This window comes from Macaca thibetana, chromosome 8 (genome assembly GCF_024542745.1).
Source record: "Macaca thibetana thibetana isolate TM-01 chromosome 8, ASM2454274v1, whole genome shotgun sequence".
Classification (NCBI taxonomy): Eukaryota; Metazoa; Chordata; class Mammalia; order Primates; family Cercopithecidae; genus Macaca; species Macaca thibetana.
The window spans coordinates 100,856,578-100,871,483 of NC_065585.1; the positions used below are offsets into that span (position 1 = coordinate 100,856,578).

Here is a 14,906-nt window from a genome sequence, read left to right on the forward strand (position 1 = left end):
GACCCTATCACACCACAAGCCAACAGATGTGCCGCTCCCCAGCACAACCATGTTCACTGCTTCCTTCCTCAGCCTGCCCTGTGAGAGCAAGAGCAGACAGAGCAGGGCTCAGTGAAGTGAAAGGGACTGGCGGCAGCCCCGACACTTTAGACACAAATCTCGCCTGTGAAAGTGCTTCTTAAAACAAATCACATCAAAGGTAAGAAAACCACCACCAGCAAGTCAGATGAGCAGTTATGTTCCAAATGTGATGGGTTTATTTTATTTTACTCTGATGCAAAACCAAAGATTCCACTATAGCACAGAGACCAATATATTACAAGGTCATGAAAAAATGGTGTGGGACATGCAGGACGTGATGTACAAATTGGAGGGTCAGATCGTCTCCTCTAACATGACACTACACTGTCGCTGAGGAACACATTTAATAACACTGCAGAACTGAACTGAAACATGGCACAAACATGACAACTTCCAGGCATGCCTTCAAGCGCCTCCCTCAGGAGGGATTCGCAACCCCTAGACTTCAGTGTGGGGAGAATTACAATTCTTTGGAAGAATAAAAAGTTCACACTTTTGAAATTTCACAGAAGAATTTTAAGGCCAAAACACAGTGGGTTCATTTCTCTTCACTTCCAGGGACAAATCTGATGCTTTCCTCAAACCACATTAAGCTTCCAGTTCAAATCCCAAGCCAACCTTGTGACCTCCTGCACTGAAGTTCTTCCCATCGATTAAAGCTGATAAAGTCAATTTGACTCCTAGGAAGAAGAAAACACCACAATCACTTGTAACAAGTAACAATTAGATCTGAACTTTCTAGAAACAACAGATGGAATCAATGGTGTGGATTGTAGCTGGGTATAAGAGCTATAAGCAAACAGCTATTGCTCAATTGGTTATTTATAACCATCTGATGTGTAATGAGGAACGCATGATCATGGCAAACTTTCTCTGAAGTTCAGGGTTAAGGGCAATGAGTGATCAACCAAACTCAAAAGGCCAGAGTGACCACATTATAGTCAGAAATACATACTTTTTTAATGAAAAAGTATTTGATCTGTTTTGTTTTCTGTCTGAACAACCAAATGTTACAAAATGGTCCGAATCAACTTACAGTGACTATAGGTTGTTCTGCAGGTTATTTTCATTTTTTTCCTCTATCACTTTCCACCCCAGACCCTCTGTTACTAATTCCTTTACTTACCTGGTCGAAGGGTCTGAGTATAACCCAGTCCAATCAGGCTGGCATTATTTACTTTAGCCTAAGATTAAGAGATAGAATAATAACATAAAACAGTGAATTACAGATCAGTCCAATACAACTATCACTTTGTGCATCAGGTTTCCAACGCTAAAAGCACCCTAGGGCCAATCTGGAATTACTGATTTTTTTTTTTTTTTTTTTGAGATGAAGTTTCGTTCTCGTTACCCAGGCTGGAGTGCAATGGCACGATCTCAGCTCACTGCAACCTCCGCCTCCCGGGTCCAAGCCATTCTCCTGCCTCAGCCTCCCAAGTAGCTGGGATTACGGGCATGCATCCCCATGCCCAGCTAATTTTGTATTTTTAGTAGAGATGGGGTTTCACCATATTGGCCAGGTTGGTCTCAAACTCCTGACCTCAGGTGATCCCCCGCCTCAGCCTCCCAAAGTGCTGGGATTACAGGCGTGAGCCATCGTGCCGGGCCAGAATTACTGATCTTTTAAGTCAGCAGGACTTGTATGGGTGGGACGTACCTTAAGAATGCATGCTTCAAGGCCTCCAGCAAAATTTTTAAACACTACACAACCAAACACCCTGAATTCCCTGAGATACCAGCTGACAATCTCTCACAGTGGTTACAGCATGAACTCGGGTGACAGAAAAACAGATCTAGGTTCAAACTGTGGCACTGCCAGTTACTACGTGACCTTGGGCAAGTTAGCTGACCTTTCTAAGGCTCAGTTTTCTCATCAGTATAACAGGGATGAGGATAACACTACTCGCCACATGGAGTGGTTGTGAGGGTTAAATGACATAATATACGTAAAGCCTTTAGCACAGTACATGAAATTTAAGAGCTCAGTGTTATTTTTAATAAGAGTTACTATAGCAACAGAAATAGTCATCTAATCTCATGAATTTCCAAATAAGAAAATTCTAAGGCCAAAGTGATAAAATGACTTGAGAAGGTCAGACAACAAATATACAGGAAGAGCTTGGCACAGAAGAACCCCTATGTCCTGACTTCAAGCATAATTTTTTTTTTTTTTTGATAGACTCTCACTCTGTCACCCAGGCTAGAGAGCAATGGTGTGATCTTGGCTCACTGCAATCTTTGCAACTGCCGGGTTCAAGCAATTCTCCTGCCTCAGCCTCCCTAGTAGCTGGGACTACAGGTGTCCCCTACCACGCCCACCTAATTTTTGTATTTTTAGTAAAGATAGGGTTTCACCATGTTGGCCAGGCTGGTCTCGAACTCCTGAGCTTAGGTGATCCACACACCTCGGCCTCCCAAAGTGCTAGAATTACAGGCATGCGCCACTGTGCCTGGCCATATTATATTCTTTTCACTACACAATGAGCTGGCTTATTAACGTTAATAAAGAATAAGCAAGCTACACTCATATCACAACATTCACTGAAAAGTTAGACACAAACATAAGAGCAGATCCAATCTGGCAGCACATTCTTACAGAGAGAGAAGTTCTACAATCCAGCTTGTACTTAGCAGCAATGCCAAAACGGGTGTTGTTACTCCCAGCCGTCCAAGCAAGGTTTATGGATGTTTCAATCTTCTCATTAACCTTCTGGTAGATAGAACCTCCAAACTCAGTGCCGTCGTTCCTGTTTTCATAGATAAGAAAACGTCATAAATATCTAGTTTGTACCATTGTTATTATGGTATGAAAACAAATTCTAAGACTATCTAAACAAGGATCCCATTTTGTAACTATAGATTTCGGCAAATTTCTAGCATAAATGACTACTAAACAAAACACAGAACTAAATCCAGCTATGCCAGTAATGACTGCTTAATTAAAACGTAACACTTGATCCATTTACTTGGCTCCTCCACATGATGTGAGTTTCTTAAGACAATTCAATTAAGCACAAAGGCAGACACCTCAGGTAAGTATAATCTATAGGTCTCTGAGAAGTTCATAGAACTTAGAAACTTCAAAGTAGAGTTCAATAAAGATTCTGCAAAAAAAATAAAAAGGTAGAGGTACAGGAATAAAACCAATTCTGGATTTCCTTTGAAACACAATCCTACAGTTACAAAGCACCCTCCTACAATACCTAGGGTGCACTGCTCCAGCAAACCACCTTAGTTATTGCTTCCAAGCATGCCAGAGATGAGTCCTTGGGTTTTCACGGTTTTCCTGGTAATACTGTTTCATCAATTTCAGTAACTGTCTGTCTGTACCACTGCTTGCCTTTGTTTTAGCCATCATTAAGTGAATTAGAGCATCTAGCAGAGAGGAATCTGCGACAGTTTAAAAACACAGTTTGCCCTTTGCTTCTTCTTCCTGGTACAGGAGCAGTGTCCAGTAGGCCCAACATAAAATACTATGTAAAAGTTCCGATTCATCCCGCCAACATGGTTCGGCCTACATAGCTGAATCCCAGGACTCTCTCAGAGCACCTGTTACTTCTGAATGCATTAGCGGTACCTGGGTTCCAACCAAGAATACCTGAAACCTCCACAGAATTACTGGGATGTCCCAGGATGCTCTAATCAATTTGGTGGTTGTTGTTGGTGACCCAAACAGACCTGCTTCCACATACTGTCAAGATAAGAGGGGAGCAGAGAAAGCAGTAACATCTCCAAAGGGTCATCTTACCATGAGGTAAGCCATGCTCTGGGCTCCCTCTATCCCAGTGGTTCTTCTACAGAGACTAGAGCTTCCTGAAGTTTGGGGTGTAGGCTGAGGGGCCAGTGACCACCAGCAGCACAGCCTGCACACCACATGCACCAGCCTCCTGGCAAGGTTTTGCTATGAGGATAGCACCACAAGGATGGATATTCACCAAGACATGCTAAATCTAAGCACCATCACCTCTCAGTATGCTAATAGCAACAATCTTTTGGGCAACTGCAATGACACTAAGGAATAAATTATAAACACTCACACATGTGTGTGCAGCTGGAAGTCCGCAGCCTTGTAACCCAGGGCGAAATTATTCTGTGACAGTTTGGATTTGGCTGTGTCAAAACTCATCTGATAGCCAGCAAGCCACCCTTCGAAGGCCAACACAGCCCAGCCATAGATGGTTGGTCCAGAAAAATCTATATCAACATTACTGCCAACACTAAAACAATCCCGTTTATAGGAAGCCTTCAATTTCCCACTCTTCTTTCTGCAACAAACCAACAAACAAACAAAAATGATGAAAACAACATGAGTTTTTACTATTGTCTAAGAATTTTTGGAGTAAGATCCTCTCTCTCATCTTCCAGTGTAAATATTGTTTTGCTACATGCCACATATATATTAAAAACATTTCAAATGACCTAGTTCTACAAATATATTACTCATTATAAGTTCAAATGACAGGATACTTCATGATTTATTTCGTAAAGGCATGAACAAAAGTACAAGAATGAGTAAGAGGCTGGGCGCAGTGGCTCCCATCTGTAATCCCAGCACTTTGGGAGGTCGAGGTGGGCAGATGACGAGGTCAGATTGAGACCATTCTGGCCAACATGGTGAAACCCCGTCTCTACTAAAAATACAAAAATTAGCTGGGTGTGGTGGCACATGCCTGTAGTGCCAGTTACTCAGGAGGCTGAGGCAGGAGAACCGCTTGAACCTGGAAGGCAGAGGTTGCAGTGAGCCAGGATCATGCCACTGTACTCCAGCCTGGTGACAGAGCAACACTCCATCTCAAAAAAAAAAAAAAAAAAAAACAAGAATGAATGAGACACTTCACTGCCAAATTAATAATCTGAAGATGTACATATACAGACGTATGAGAAGCCAAATCTCTTTAAATGTTTCCAAATGCCAAATGCCACAAAGAGTTAATCCCCAATACACATTATTAACCTATCATGGAGAGAAGTGTGCTTTTATGAAGGATGATATCAAAAAAATGAAATTAGGCCAGGCACGGTGGCTCACACCTGTATTCCCAGCACTCTGGGAGGCTGAGATGGGTGGATCACAAGGTCAAGAGATCGAGACCATCCTGGCCAACATGGTAAAACTCCGTCTCTACTAAAAATACAAAAATTAGCTGGGTGTGGTGGTGCGTGCCTGTAGTCCCAGCTACTTGGGAGGCTGAGGCAGGAGAATTGCTTGAACCCAGGAGGCAGAGGTTGCAGTGAGCTGAGACAGCGCCACTGCACTCCAGCTGGGGCGACACAGCAAGATTCCATCTCAAAAAAAAAGAAAAAAGAAAATAATATTTGTCCGAAAGATAACTGAGGTGTGTGACAGAAAGAACACACCTGTTGTTACGGCTGAGACAAATGTCACTTTGCATTCACCTAGCACCTCTATCCTTCAGATAGTATAGACCCACATTAGGCAGATAGGAAATGACACAATCCCCCTTTTTTCACATGAGGAAATTGAGGCCAAGACGTTGGGGGATTTACAGAGGCTAAGAAATCAAGTAGGCAGCAGAACTAATCATTATAGCATTTGAGAGCCAGGAGATCACCCTCTTAAGAAATTAACTTTTCAGCACCATAAGATAGGGTGAGGAAAAAAAAAAAGGAATTTTCTTTTTTTTTTTTTTTCTTTTTTTTTTTTGAGATGGAGTCTTGCTCTGTCACCCAGGCTGGAGTATAGTGGCGTGATCTCAGCTCACTGCAAGCTCCGCCTCTCGGGGTTCACACCATTCTCCTGCCTCAGCCTCCTGAGTAGCTGGGACTACAGATGCCCACCACCACTCCTGGCTAAGCTTTTGTATTTTTTAGTAGATATTTAGTTTCACCTTGATAGCCAGGATGGTCTCGATCTCTTGACCTCGTGATCCTTCCGTCTTGGCCTCCCAAAGTGCTGGGATTACAGGCGTGAGCCACCGCGCCCAGCCAAAAGGAATTAACTTTTTCAGCAGAATACCACGTCCATCAAACTTCAGAATTGCTTAAGATTCATCTATGGTCTCAAGACTCTCCTAGCTCCTAAATTTTTTCTACTATGTGTCTCTCTGAAATAGATTTATACATTTTTGTTCATCTATTCAGTTTTCAAATTGTTCATCCTGCCTTGGGGGGGAGGGATCTTCCTTTATCTGTACTACATATACAAGGTCTCCAATATTCCTTATAGCAACCTTCTAAGTTCTTCCTGCCTCTGAACTTTGTACTATATCTTCTTATTCTAAAGTTCTCTACCCCTTCAGCCTCCAAAAACATTTCAGGAAATAGGATTTGAACAATTACCCTGTGTTCGGTACAAATATGGTATCAAGAGTCAGTTTCAACCCTTCAGCCAACTGAAAAACAAAGATTTAAAATAAATAATTAGTAATTTTCAATCATTTATCCAACTGAAGAAACCAATTCTAAAGTCTCCTCTAAGTTCTTTAACAAAAAAAAGAAGTCATTCAAGAAAGCAAAATATTAAATTATGTAATAAGTGAGCTCTCCATCCTCCTGTCCCCTCACCCCAGCCTTCATCATGGTTCTCTCACCAAAAAATGGGGCAAATCCTATTTTAACAAGTTACATAAAATACAGTTCAAAACCAAACAGAATTCTCATACAACAAAATCATCTTGATACCTTCTTGAAAGAGTGGCAATGAGATAACCTGACATTTAACAAGCAAGCTAAGTCATTTTGCTCAGTTTTGCATGTACATTATCTATACATGGCGTCTATATCAAAAACAGTGCCCTGTACAGAGTAGGCACTTGACAAATATGTAATAGATTTTCTCCTTGAAAACATGAGAACATTTTAGAAGAATTTTTCTGTCAAGCCAATTTTACAACAATTACAAAACTAAACCAAATTTCCGCAAATAGTTTGTTCTACCCAGGAGAAGCTCAGCTGTGTAACACAGAACCAGTCAGAACAAAGATGTAATGTAATAATCAGAGTAGTCACAAATAAAGCCTTATTTTCTAGAAACATAAGACATCAAAAAAGGCCACATGCAGAGAAAAAATATGGCTACTAGATAGGTTGTAAGATCTCTTTTGATTATATTTGAGGTATGTTCATCATTCAGTCTACAAGATAAATTGAACCTATGAATAACTTCTAATGCTTTCTCTTACCTTATTCTCCCAAGAGATTTCTGTCCCTAGAGTATTGTCCGTGTTCCATTTTTGGGTGAAGGTAAGTCCATAGTTACAGACCTTATATTTGGTTTCTAGGTTGCCTGATGCTTTCCCTGTATCAGTGTAAGCATGACCAGAAGTAGAAAATTCCTGGTAAGCAAGAAAAAATAATTACTTTAAAATTAGCTCATCAAATAGAAAATACTCACTTTGGAAGGCAGTGTTCAATGCATCAGAAACAATACCATTTACTGTTTGCCACAGCCCTATTCTAGAGAAACTTCTTTCCTCCTTTCCCCTTGCTTTTCCAGTCCCTAAATATTTTAACCAGTTCCGCCAGGCGCAGTGGCTCACGCCTGTAATCCCAGCATGTTAGGAGGCCAAGGCAAGTGGATCCCTTGAGTCCAGGAGTTCGAGATCAGCCTGTGCAACATGGCGAAACCCCATCTCTACAAAAGATACAAAAAATTAGCCAGGCATGATGGCACACGACTATAGTCCCAGCCTGAGTCCAGGAGGCAGAGGTTGCAGTGAGCCGAGATCATGCCACTTCACCCTAGCCTGGGAAACAGAGTGAGCCCTGTCTCAATACCAGTTTCAGATCTTTCCATTATTCTATTTCTCTTACTGATATTTCTTTTTCCATATACTCTCTTACTAAATGGAAATCCTAAATTCTCTCCTTTAAAAAAGAGGTATCTTTACTGAAAACAAATGCCTTTACTAAAAAGACCAAAAATATTGCATCTTAAACATTTTACTTTCATGACCTAAAAAAAGATTATCGGTTCTCTGCTATATGTTTCAAACTATCAGTTAATTTCAAGGTCCTTAAAAATTCCAAAATACTGCCCTCTTCCTTTTTAATAGGGTCAACACTTTACTACTTCCTTTAAAAAAATATGTATTATTTTATTGTGGTAAATACATTTAACATAAATTTTACCATTTTAATAATGTTTTAAGTGTACAGTGAAGTGGCATTAAGTACAGTCACACTGCTGTGAAAACTTTAACGCTTTTGTGTGCAAAACCGCAAAACTTCTGCTTAGACAATTTCAATATTTGAAAGTACTACCCATTTTTCAAAATAAAGTGGAATGCTATAATTTATCCTTCTTTCCCCCTTTATATCCTGTCTACCTTTAAGAGTGCCTTCTATCAAACAGTTACTATGAATGATTTAAAATACATCCTTTGCCCTAGTTCAGTGTCCTTTAAGTCATATGACAATAAGCAATTAGAAATAGACCTCCTTCTGCAGAAAGCAGTCAGCACCTGTCACTGACAATCTATGAACTGTCAAGAAAAAACATTCTGATTGGTCCTGTTTTAGGGAGCATTTCTGAAATCCTGCCAACAGTAATGAGATGCTGCCAACCCTGACCAGTCTTTTTCACTGCCTGCAACATGAATCCTCTCCTTAACAAATACCCTGCCCCCTACCTCTAGTTCTACAGGCAGATGAGACAACTGGGAAGCTATGATCTGTTTATCAACACCACACAGAATGGTTTCAAAGACAGTATCATGCTGCACATTTAGGGGAAGGCCTTAGTAAGAAAATGATAACGTGTTAATCATGTTTACCTGTTCACATAATTATTTTAATGTGACAATCATTTTTCTTTTAGTAGATCCAACTATCTAGTGTTTTATTTTTTACATTTACTTTTCACAAACTTGACAAGTATAACAAATGCAAATCTTAATTTTGGTGTTAGAAAAACCTTATGGACAAAATTAAGGTAGAGGGGTAGTCTACATTTCTCCCTTGTCAGCATCAATTCTTAGTTTGAAGGTCTGTCACAAATCTAAAATGCCACAGGTACAAATCTCAAAAACAAAGGCTAGAATTGTTCTAAGTTGAGTTCCAGGCTCATGATTCACAATTCAGTTTGTGGCCAATTTCAAAATTTGTTCAAACAAGTGCAAAACACATTTGTAACATGCATATAACATGCATATAGCTCTACATTAAATGCTTAGTAAGCAACAAAACAAACAAAAATGTTACTGTGAAGTAGATGGCATATGAGAAAAATATCAAGACACAATCTAAGAAATTTGGAACAATGATTGAAATTTATCCTAAATCAATACCAGAAACCAAAAGCAGCCATAAAAACAAGCATACAAATAAGCTTTTTTTTCTTACCATCTGAATGAATATTACCACACAACAGCAGCATGAAAGGGAGATAAAATTTTAGTTGATAATTTTTGCAACACAAACCTAACGAGCAAATTCTGGAACCTACACAAAGTGAGTATGATTCTTCTATTTTAACAGAACTATATACACAGCGTGCCCATCTTAGTAAGGTAGGTGCATATATATTTATTTACTCTAGAGAAACCCAGGGAAAGAATGATGGTCACGAACCATAATTATATGCAGTATCATTAGAATTCCACATGCCTTTGTCCTTCTAATTATACATCCAGAAATAAAATCTGCATGGGTTTGAATGGATAAATACCAAAAACAATGCAGCCAATGAGAAGAAATCAGAGTAAGATGAATCAAAACTTAACCTACTAGCTGAAATTTACTGAATAAAACCAATTTTGTTTGTTTGTTTTGGAGACGGAGTCTTGCGTTGTCGCCCAGGCTGGAGTGCAGTGGCGCGATCTCTGCTCACTGCAAGCTCCATCTCCCGGGTTCACGCCATTCTCCTGCCTCAGCCTCCCAAGTAGTCGGGACTATAGGTGCCCACCACTACGTCTGGCTAATTTTTTGTATTTTTAGTAGAGACAGCATTTCACCATGTTAGGCAGGATGGTCTCGATCTCCTGACCTCGTGATTCGCCCACCATGCCCGGCCCCTTTTTTTTTTTTTTTTTTTTTAAGACGAAGTCTCACTCTGTCACCCAGGCTGGAGTACAATGGCTTGGTCTCGGCTCACTGCAACCTCCGCCTCCTAGGTTCAAACGATTCTCCCGCCTCAGCCTCCCGAGTAGCTGGGACTATGCGCGTACCACCACACCCAGCTAATTTTTGTATTTTTAGTAGAGACGGGGTTTTGCTATGTTGGCCAGGCTGGTCTTGAACTCCTAATCTCGTGACCCGCCCACCTTGGCCTCCCAAAGTGCTGGGATTACAGGTGTGAGCCACCATGCCCAGTCAAAAGCTATTGTTAATGATACTTTGAAAATATGCCAACATAGCCTTTACTATAGTCTTTACTTCCAATAAAAAATACTTTATAAACATAAGTTAAAAACTGTAGAATAATGTACATGTATACATGCAGAAATACATTTTATATATTTTGTTTCTACTAATCATAAAGGGGCAAAGTAAAGTTAATTTGTTTTTGTAAAAGCTTAATAAAATTTCCATGAATCCATTATCATAGAAGTAAGGTTTTTGGTGCCCATATACATATTCATGAAAGTATATATTTTTTGATATTTCTTGACCCATGTCAAAAAATATATATTCTACATTTTCTGAGTGAAAGCTGTAGTATACTCTGAGAAACACAAAAGGTCTCTTCAAGAATTCAACTTGGTTGTTTATTTTAATTGGCTAAGAATGCTGTTTGGAATCTGAGAGGACAAAGCTGTGGGTAAGACAGCATGGTGCTGGTTCAAGTAACTAGACTGTCATGATTTTACACAGATTCCTTTAAGTTAATTATGTTACATCCATTAAAAATATATTAGATACTCACCACTCCACTACAAGACTTGGTTTTCAGGTCTATCTTGACCATGCCAAAGCCTATACAAGCACACACAAAAACACAGTAATGTACAAAATGTGACATTCACTACAGTTTTTGCAACTCAGAAATTATGAAATAGCCTATAGTACCTTTCATATGAAAAATGCATTCATATGAAAAATTTCATTAGGTGAGAGTTCCTCAAGAAACTGAATTATAAACAAATAAATTCAGTATAATTTTCAAGCCCTTAAAATGAATAAAGATATACTTTTAAAATGTAAGTTAAAGAAAAAAATAAATGAAAGGAATATGCACTATTCCAAGAATCAAAATTGCTGAAAATAGTGTGCTGCTGTATATATTGCTCAAAATATACAGCTAACATTACTAGTTAATAAGAAAAAATCAAATATGTACAGCACAAAAATTTAGGTTAAATTTTAAAACCTAAAAAATAATATTTAGGATCACAATACACATTACTTCAAATAAGTCAAAAGTTATGTTGTCACTTTCATAAAAACAATGCCATTGTTTGGAGGGAGGAAAAGTATTACCCCTACTTTAATTGTCCCCAGGGCTAGACAAAGAAGACATAAATGTTATATATATTATTCTACATTACAGGTAACATTAAATATGGACATATATATCCATCTGTATATGTATATAATTGCTTTTAACGCTTGAAAGGGGTTCTACCTCTAAAGAATGAGGTCTAATAGCCTGTTAATAGTTATCCCCTTAAATCTTGTGAAGTGGATTAATGCTGACTTACCCTTATTTTACTAGCACAGTATTTACACACAGTAGGCATTCAACACTAACTTTTACCCCAAATTGTAAAGTTACAATAGCATACTTACCATATCCTTTGTTGAAGACATCCTTAGCAGCCTTTCCTAGGTCACAGTAAGTTGGTGTGTTACACATATCTTATAAAGAAAAACAGGGCAAAGGAATAAAAATAACCATTTAGTATTTATTCACCCACAGTTCTGCTGTTTCATCCTATGAGAAGAAGTATACAGTGTTCTCTTCCTTTGTATCATTGATGCTTTAACGCAATCAAAGGTATGAGATGGCAATCTGCTCCTTAAAAAACAGAGCTTTCCAGAATACTGAGAATAAAACAGTTTTCCCGTGAGATTCAGAGGTCATCTTTCTGATTGCATTTCAAAGAAAAGTAAGTTCTTACAGGATGAAAAAGATGCTATGTTAAACTGGACTTCTTTTAAAAATATATGCAAAATTTACCTTAGAAAAATCTCTCTCAGGCTCTTATGAAACCAAAGACCTGTATAAGACAACAATGGAAATTTTTGAAGAAACTGTTAAAAGATGCAATCAAAATCCTCAGGGTTAACATTTTTCTCCTCTGAAATTCAGTTCTTAAAATAAGAATTTACCATATGAATTGAAGTGTATTCATCTAGAATATATTTTCTCTCAAAGCTCTTAAAAGTGCCATAATTTTACCCATTAACCAGAAATATGATAGATTCTACCTGCAGCAACCTGCTTACCAAAAGTGTAGTAAACTCTGAAGTTAAAGCCTTCAAAAATCTCAGGTGCCTTGGGTTTTCATCTTGCCTACTAAAAATTTGCCCAGCTTTGCTACTGGTAATATGACCCTCACATCAAATTCTGAGAGCTATCAACACTGCTGAATATCTCATTCCTTTGCCCTCTTTGTATCATGGGAAATCTTCCTGCAGCAGGTTCTTCTGTATTCCTCTAGCAGACTCAAAAGCTATGTCTAAGCAGTTACAGAGCCACCTCTAGCAGTGCCATTAGCCCATAGTCAGAAAAATCCAGAGTATCAGCTAGCCCTTGCAATTGCTATGCCTGAATGATCTACATATTTAAGCTCGTATTTATTTATATATAGCCCAGCTCTTAATCTAGACTCCTGCTAAGCTTCTGCCTACCCCATCATACCAAACATATAGATATGATGCACTTAAATGGGAATGCATTTAAATTTTGTTCCTTAACATAAACCTATCAAATATGACAGACACTATGATATAAAGAGACTAGTATAAAAAACTAAAAAGGAAAAAAAATGAAAGAGCAAAGGGTACTATAAATATACTGACTCATTCCATAGTAAAACTTTGCTCTAAGCTACAAGGTTTCATAATTCACTTACGGAACGATTATTTTACAATTCAATCCTTTGTACTAAAGTGATCAATTCTAGCCTTTTTATATTATCCCAATTGCAATTTGATATTACTCTTTATGATTACAACGGATGTTGATATTTGTTGAAATTTTATCCAGTATTATCCCAATTGCAATTTGATATTACTCTTTATGATTACAACGGATGTTGATATTTGTTGAAATTTTGCCAGAAGTCTGTAATTTGGGAGGTAAGCAGGCAGTATATATTGAAATAGAAATGTTAAAGCTTTACAGTCTGGTTTTTCATACTGCCGAGAAAAGATACACTTAAGTGTTTAGAAGCACCATATATACGTCTAGGGACTATTTAAAATATTTCAGCATATTGTTGTTTTTCAAAACCAGTACCAGATACTATGCAAAAGTCACGTAGCTGGTTTAGTTTACTAACTGACCTCAATTCTGCCTAGTTCAAGCTGACTTTTTCCGGCCTATGACTCTGATGGGAAATGCACTGCTAGTATGATCAAGCAAAAATCGAGAACAGAAACTTCATGTTCCTCGAGAGTAAAGCTACAACCACACGTCTCCACCAGCTCTACAGAATGCACCTGCCCATAGATGTGCACACTGCACAGAGGCTGCAGGAGACGCAGACGGGGAGAGGCGTTAGCCGGGTACTACTGGTTTACAAAGCCACTAACTTGACAGCCAGTACAGAGCCCGTTTCGTTCCTCGCTTCTCCGTTTTGAATTGCACGCAGGGCACCCTCCGTCGGCCGTAAGGAGAGGAGGACTGGCCTGATGCTCCACAGCAATTCCGGAAGGCAGGGGCGGGAGGGGGACGGGTGTGGGGTTCGAGGATTCAACTTCCCTAGAACCGATCTCCTTTCTAGCTGACCCCTGGGAGGACAGTGCGGTCCACACGCCGGCGGGGGAGGTCGCGGCCCGCGCCCGGAGGCCACTTGCCCCGCCGTGCTGCGGCTTCATCGCCTGAGGTGGCCCGGGGTGGGTCCCGGCGGGAGCCAGCGGCCCCGGTCCGCCGCGCCCCGCCCGGCCCGCGCCCCAGTAGCCTGCTCTCTGCCCACAGAGCCTCCGTTAGGGCCGCCTCCCGCCTGGCACTCTGCTCGGCCGTGGCCCACCGCTCTCCGGGCCTGGAGCCCACGCGGCCTCGGTTCTCCTCACCTCCACCCCGAGGGCCTGTCTCCGCTCTGCCCGGGCAACGCTGAAGGTCTTCAAATCAACGCCGTCCGCGCCTGCGCGGCCTCGCACCCCCAGCTGCGCCTGCGCGCCGCGCCTCCACCAGAGCGCCAGTGCGCCGGCGTGTTGAGCCACGGTCGCGCGCTACGGAGCAAGGCGCGGAGACGAACAGCCGGGCAGAGCCAGCACCACCAACTGTCCGGCTCCGCGGCGCGCATGCGCATGAGGGTCCGGTGTGCACAGTGGGGTTAACTGGAGGCGCAAGAGGCCGGGGACCGCACCTGTGCCCGCGAGGGGACTCAATCTCGCGAGAATGCGCGAGGTTGCTAGTTACTGTTGCCATGGGCGCGGCCGCGAAAAGGCGGCGGTGTGCCGGATCCCTGGTTGAGGCATGACGCAGGCCGGAGTGTAGTGGCACGATCTTGGCTCACTGGCGCCTCGACCTCCTGGGCTCAAGCCATTCTCCTGCCTCAGCCTCCTGAGTAGGAGGGTACACAGGCGAGCGCCACTACTTCCGGCTAGTTTACTTTTTTTTTTTTTTGTAAAGACAGGAATCTCCCTGTTTCCCAGGCTGGTCTTGAAGTCCACGGCATAAGTGATCCGCCCTCCTGCGCCTCGCAGAGTGCGGGGATCACAGGCCTGAGCCCACCCCAGCCCCTTATGGGAATTTC

At 41.0% G+C, this 14,906-nt stretch overlaps 1 protein-coding gene across 3 annotated transcripts; it reads right to left on the reverse strand.

Annotated features, from left to right (window-relative positions):
* Positions 1 to 234: 234 nt before the first annotated feature.
* VDAC3 (voltage dependent anion channel 3) lies at positions 235 to 14,524 on the reverse strand. Of its 3 annotated transcripts, none has more exons than XM_050800431.1 (10): positions 14,221 to 14,524; positions 12,161 to 12,200; positions 11,770 to 11,838; positions 10,907 to 10,956; positions 7,224 to 7,376; positions 6,382 to 6,434; positions 4,119 to 4,346; positions 2,678 to 2,828; positions 1,208 to 1,265; positions 235 to 761 (listed from the first exon to the last, which is right to left on the reverse strand). In XM_050800431.1, exons 3-10 carry the CDS (start codon positions 11,834 to 11,836, stop codon positions 670 to 672), a joined length of 852 nt encoding a protein of 283 aa, XP_050656388.1. In that variant the 5' UTR covers positions 11,837 to 11,838; positions 12,161 to 12,200; positions 14,221 to 14,524; the 3' UTR covers positions 235 to 669. The 3 variants fall into 3 exon arrangements, with proteins under 3 accessions (XP_050656388.1, XP_050656389.1, XP_050656386.1); XM_050800432.1 differs by lacking the exon at positions 14,221 to 14,524 and adding an exon at positions 13,741 to 13,889; XM_050800429.1 differs by lacking the exon at positions 12,161 to 12,200 and having other exon boundaries at positions 14,221 to 14,347.
* Positions 14,525 to 14,906: the final 382 nt, after the last annotated feature.

Excerpts from the sequence above, each read along its gene's own strand:
- VDAC3 (XM_050800431.1), bottom strand. The coding sequence starts at position 11,836 with ATGTGTAACACACCAACTTACTGTGACCTAGGAAAGGCTGCTAAGGAT. Across the intron at positions 10,957-11,769 it reads TGTCTTCAACAAAGGATATG|GCTTTGGCATGGTCAAGATA; the intron begins GTAAGTATGCTA and ends GTGCTTGTATAG. Across the intron at positions 2,829-4,118 it reads TTCCAGCTGCACACACATGT|GAACGACGGCACTGAGTTTG; the intron begins GTGAGTGTTTAT and ends CTATGAAAACAG.